Genomic DNA, 5,880 nt, shown 5'->3' with positions numbered 1-5,880 from the left:
CGCCCGGCCCCGCCTCCCCAACTCACTAGGGAATTCCCGTCAAGCCCTGGCCGGAGTTGAGTCCCCGCCCACCCGTAGCGTCACGGTGTCCGACTCAGCTCCGCGCCCTCAGGCTCTGCGTATGCCCCCCGCCACGCGGAAGTTTCAGCGGTTGGTTGCCTTGCGCGGCCGTTACAGCCGTTGCCCTAAGCCTCGCCCCCTTTCCCCCTGTCTGCCCAATCCCGACTGCTTCCTTGGGTGGGGGCGTGGCCATGGGGTGAGGCGCTCTCTGGTGGAGGCCGTGCCCGACCCCGCGCTCACGAAGCTGCGTCACTTCCGGCGTGTGCGCCCGGCGTCCGCCCGCTGTACGATGGCGGCTCTGAAGAGTTGGCTGTCGCGCAGTGTACCCTCACTCTTCAGGTACCGCTACCGCCGCGTAGAGGGGACAGGACCAGAGGGAGGGACCGACGCGGACAGCGCTGTGACCCAGCCCGCGGCGCCCGCTTTTCTTACGCGCACGTCCCTCGTCGGCCCAGCTGGGTAGCGGCGTCTCGCCCCGCTCGGGAGGACTGACGACAGTCCCGCCTCCGCCCCTTGGGTCAAGCCGGCTTCGTTTTCAGTTCGTCCATTTTCTAGAAACGAATCCCCTAGACCCCAGGCTGCCTTCTTGGGGCGACTCCGCCTCCCGACCAGCTCGCGTCAGCCCCTCGAAATCCCTAAAAAGACGTGGAGAGGAGGAGGGACACGGCATGGGGGAGCCTGGGAAGGGAGGGAAGCGTCTGAGGACGTCTTCCCGAAGGCAGAAGGGGCCCGGGGAGCAGGCGCGGGGGACCTCGGCGCGGGGCTCCCTTCCTAGCCCTGCAGGCTTTTGGGCGATTGTAGCGGGACCGTCACACACACCTGACACCCAGGCCAGGGGTCCAGAGCTAAATCCTGCCTGCAGGAGCGGTTATTGTGGCATCCGTTTCTAAAATGTTTTAAGGCAACATTTTATTTTTTTATTTTATTTTATTTTATTTCAATTTTATTTTAGACAGGATCTGGCTCCCTCGCCCAGGCTGGAGTGCAGTGGCGAGATCTCCCGGGTTCAAGCAATTCTCACCCTCAGCCTCTCGAGTAGCTGGGATTACAGGCGCCTGCCGCCACGCCCGGCTAATTTTGTTTTGTTTTGTTTGAGACTGAGTCTCGCTCTATTGCCCAGGCTGGAGTGCAGTGGGGCGCTCTCGGCTCACTGCGGCGTCTGCCTCCCAGATTCAAGCGATTGTCCTGCCTCAGCCGCCCGAGTAAGCTGGGATTACAGGACTGTGCCACCACACCCAGCTAATTTTTGTATTTTTAGTAGAGACGGGGTTTCACCATGTTGGCCAGGCTGGTTTCGAACTCCTGACGTCAAGTGATCCACCCGCCTCGGCCTCCCAGAGTGTTGGGATTACAGGCGTGAGCCACCGCGCCCGGCCTTCTTTTTTTTTTTTTTTTCTTATTAAATAGACACCAGGTCATGTTGCCAGCCATGTTGCCCAGGCTGGTCGTGAACTTCAGGGCTCAAGTGATCCTCCCGCCTTGCCCTTGGCCTTCCAAGTGCTAGAATCACAGGCGTGAGCCACCACACCCTACCTGAGGCAACATTTTAAACTTGCTGTATGTTGAAAATTTCAAAACCCCTCAGCTGTCCTGCATCCTCATTTAGGTTCCTGCTTGGCTCGAGTTTGAGTTTACAGCCCCTGCAAGTAAATCCAAGAGCCTGTTACAGATTGGCGGTCGTGCCTTATGAAATCTGACTTCTACTTCCAGGTACAGACAGTGTTTGTGTGTTCCTGTTGTGGCTAACTTTAAGAAGCGGTGTTTCTCAGAATTGATAAGACCATGGCACAAAACTGTGACGGTTGGCTTTGGAGTAACCCTGTGTGCGGTTCCTATTGCACAGGTACTGTCGTGTGCAGTGATTCTTATCTAGTGTACCGTGTCGTCTTGAAGTCTCAAGTGGGCAATGAAGCATTAGACAAGCTACCATAGTTTTACCCAGTGCTCCCATCCCTTCCCCCACAGTACCAGCATCTTTTCACAGTTGAGCAGATGTATTAATATTCTCATTTTGATTGTCTCATTTGGTAGGAACAGCCCATCAGATTGTATAAAGCGAGTAGAGAGAAATAAGAGAATATTACAGTCTATCAACAAAGTGGTCTTTGATTCACAGAAATTTATTGAGCAACTTTTATGTGCAAGGCACTGAGAATGTAAGCATGAACAAAAAATTCTTGCTCTCACAAAATGCTTTGTGGAGATGAAAGAGAAAATAAACAAATATAAAATATCAGCTAGTGATAAATGGTAGGAAGAAAACAGGGCCAGGCACAGTGGCTGATGCCCAGGGCTTTGGGAGACCGATGTGGGAGGATGGCTTGAACTCAGGAGTTTGAGACCAGCCTGGGCAAAATAGGGAGACTCTGTCTCAACAAAAAAGAAAAAAATTAGCCAGGTGTGGCGGCTCACACCTGTAGTCGCAACTACTCAGGAGGCTGAGGCAGGAAGATCGCTTGAGCCCAGGAGTTTGAGGCTGCAGTGAGCTATGATCTCACCACTGCTCCCAGCCTGGGCGACATGGCAAGACCTTTTCTCAAAAACAAAACAAGTGAGGTAAGTAAATAGGCAATTCTGGGAGGGGGTCGTTTTGTTTTAGATAAAGGTGGTCAGGCTACTCTGATAAGGTGCAGTAGAGATCTGAATGTTCTGAAAGAGCCATTATACTGTCTGGTGCGGGGAGGAGCTTGCCAGGCAGAAGGAACTCAGGACAAAGACCTAGAAGCAGAACTATGCCTGGTATGTCTGAGGAGCAGGGAGGCTAATGTGGCTGGAGTGGAATCGGGGAGACAGTAATAGATGAAGCCAGAGAGTTAACTGATAATCAGATTGTGTACTTTGTATTTTGTGGGCCATTGTTGTAAGGCTTTGGGCTTTCTGAAAAAGAAGCCGCAGAGGAATTTTTTTTTTTTAAGACAGAGTCTCACTCTGTTGCCAGGCTGGAGTGCAATGGCACAATCTAGGCTCACTGCAACCTCCGCCTCCCAGGTTCAGGCGATTCTCATGCCTCAGCCTCCCGGGTAGCTGGGATTACAGGGGTTTGCCACCAGACCCGGCTAATTTTTGTATTTTTAGTAGAAACGGGGTTTCACCATGTTGGCCAGGCTGGTCACCAACCCCTGACCGTAGACGATCCACACGCCTCGGCCTCCCAAGGTGCTGGAATTACAGGCCTGAGCCACCGCACCTGGCCGTCACAGAGGATTTTTAACACAGAAGTATTATGATCTGACATAAATTTTAAAAGTTTTAAAAGGTTGCTGTGTGGAACTAGGAAGACTAATAGGCTGTTGCTCTATCTAGGCATGAAATGATACTGGCTTGGACCAGGCAAGCAGAAGAGGTGGGGAGAATTTAGCTGAACGTAGTTAGCAGGAGTTGCTGATGGATTGGTTGTGGGGTGATTAGGGGCCCCCAACCCCTGGGCTGGTACTGGTCTGTGGCCTGATAGGAAGCAGGCTGCACAGTAGGAGGTGAGTGGTGGGCAGGCGAGCGTTACACCTGAGCTCCGCCTCTGGTCAGATCAGCAGTGGCATGAGATTCTCATAGGAGCATGAAACCTGTTGTGAACTACACATGCAAGGGATCTAGGTTGTGTGCTCCTTATAAGAATCTAACTAATGCCTGATGATCTGAGGTGGAAGTTTCATCCTGAAACCATCGTTGCCCCACCCAGTCCATGAAAAAATTGTCTTCCACAGAGCCGGTCCCTGGTGCCATAAAGGTTGGGGACCACTGGTCTACATTCCAAGATTTTTTAAAGGCCTTAGCAACTGAATGAATGGCGATGCCATTTAGTAGGATGAAGAGGAGTGGGTTTTGAAAGGAAAAAAATTTTTTGGAAATGTAATATCTAAGATGTCTAGGAAACATCTAGGTGGAGCTATCAGGTAGTTGATATAAAAGTGGCACTTCACTTAAAAAAATCATAGCTTATTTGTTTTATGGGGAAGAGCTAGAGAGGAAACCAGCAAGCTCCATTTCAGCAAAATATCCGTGCCACTTACGTGTGTGTTCATCACAAAAGGAAGATAAATTCCATGTATCACAAGTATTTTCAGCATCTTCTGTGGCTCACTCATGAGCCCTCACCTTACTGTGCCTCACTTCAGTTGTCATCTCTGCATGCTGATGAATCCATAGCCCTAAAACCCCTCACTTGAATACCAGGCCATTTTCGGCCACAATTGGGACAACCATTGATTTTTCATTCAAAAGGTTTTTGGATTTTTTTTTTTTAGGTTTGTCCTGTCTCAGTTATTACTTTCTAAGCCCAGTTAACCTCAGTTCTGGGCCACATGACTGGGGCCTCTAGTCATTTAGTACAGCAGTGCCACTTCCATTCTTTGAAACCCCTCAGTGGTCAGCTACACACAATGGCTCTCTCATGTGATCCCAGTACTTTTGGAGGCTGAGGTGGGAGGATCACTGTAGGCCAAGAGTTCGAAACCAGCCTGGGAAACAGAGAGAGACCACCCCTTTACAAAAAATAATTAGCTAGGTGTGGTGGTGTGTCTGCAGTCCTAGCTACCTGGGAGGCAGGAGGATCATTTGATCCCAGGAGTTCAAGGCTGCAATGAGCTGGGATCAATACTGGATGGAGTACAACACTGTACTCCATCCTGGGCAACAGAATGAGAAATGAAAAACCTACAGTGGCTTTCCATGAGGCGTTCAGAACTAAAATCAAACTTAAGTCTCCCTGCACCCAGGACCCTAGTGGGTCTCGTCTCTCTTGTGCCATTGCTCCAACCAGGCTAGATCCCTGGACATCCCCTGCAACACAAGTATTCTTTTCCTCATCGTTAACCTATTCTCCAGGATGCCTGGCCATTCTGATTCTAGGTGTCTTTAGTACCAAATCTCACCTCTGTTTAAAGCCTTTCCTTATTCTTGTCCAACAACTATCTCCTTTCTGGCCACTTAATATTGTATATTTTGATATTTGATGATAATCCTTTGGCACTCTCCTGAGTCATCAGAGCATAATGGGGAGGGTACAGACTTTGAAGTGAGATTTTGTTTGAGGTCTAGATGGGACTTTTTGGAAAAGTTATAGAACTGTTCTGAGCTTCCGTGTCATTGCTTGTACAAAAGGATAATAACTGGACTGTTGTGAGGAACAAGTGAAAACACATTATAAAATGTAGCACATTATGAAGACTCTCAGAATATTGAGGCAAAATTAGCTTCTTGTGAGCAGAGGTGTCTTCCTTTTGTAGTCCTATATAAGGTACCTAATGAATACTTAATTATTTGATTGAAATATAAAGTTCTTGATTTGTTCATATCAAAAATAGTTTTTGACTGCCTCTTTCAACATGCAGTGATTCTGAGTGTTTGTACTCTGAGTCGCAAAAACAAGACACAACATAGAGTGATTTTTTTTTTTTTTTTTTTTTTGAGACAAGTTTCGCTCTTGTTGCCCAGGCTGGAGTGCAATGGAGCAACCTCGGCTCACTGCAACCTCCACCTCCTGGGTTCAGGCAGTTCTCCTGCCTCAGTCTCCCGAGTAGCTGGGATTACAGGTACCCGCCACCACACCCAGCTAATTTGTGTCTGTTTAGTAGAGACTCTGTCTCAAAAAAATAAAATAGCTGAGGTCCCCCCATCAACACTGTACTGCTTCATTCTGCTCAGAATTGCCCTCCCCCATCCACTTTTTTTTTTTGAGACAGAGTCTCGCTCTGTTGCCCAGGCTGGAGGGAAGTGGCACAATCTTAGTTCACTGCAATGTCCGCCTCCCGGGTTCAAGCGATTCTCCTACCTCGGCCTCCTGAGTAGCTGGGACTACAGGCGCCCACCACCATGCCCGGCTAA

The 5,880-nt window shown here is 49.4% G+C and overlaps 1 protein-coding gene across 7 annotated transcripts in view; it reads left to right on the top strand.

Moving 5' to 3' along the window:
- The window catches only part of DIABLO (diablo, IAP-binding mitochondrial protein), a 21,235-nt gene that overhangs the window by 1,734 nt on the left and 13,621 nt on the right, over window positions 1-5,880 (top strand). For 2 of the 7 annotated variants that reach the window (XM_011964500.1, XM_011964495.1), the window contains exons 1-2: window positions 1-399; window positions 1,667-1,770. In XM_011964500.1, coding sequence (XP_011819890.1) covers window positions 1,747-1,770 — 24 coding nt within the window. In that variant the 5' untranslated portion in view covers window positions 1-399; window positions 1,667-1,746. Of the gene's footprint in view, window positions 578-1,666; window positions 1,904-5,880 lie in introns of all 7 variants that reach the window. The other 5 variants (XM_011964493.1, XM_011964494.1, XM_011964496.1 and 2 more) reach the window with 5 other exon arrangements.

Source organism: Mandrillus leucophaeus, unplaced genomic scaffold (genome assembly GCF_000951045.1).
Source record: "Mandrillus leucophaeus isolate KB7577 unplaced genomic scaffold, Mleu.le_1.0 Scaffold7, whole genome shotgun sequence".
Classification (NCBI taxonomy): domain Eukaryota; kingdom Metazoa; phylum Chordata; class Mammalia; order Primates; family Cercopithecidae; genus Mandrillus; species Mandrillus leucophaeus.
The sequence above is the reverse complement of the archived record's forward strand: the minus strand, read 5'-3'. Positions and strand labels throughout refer to the sequence as shown.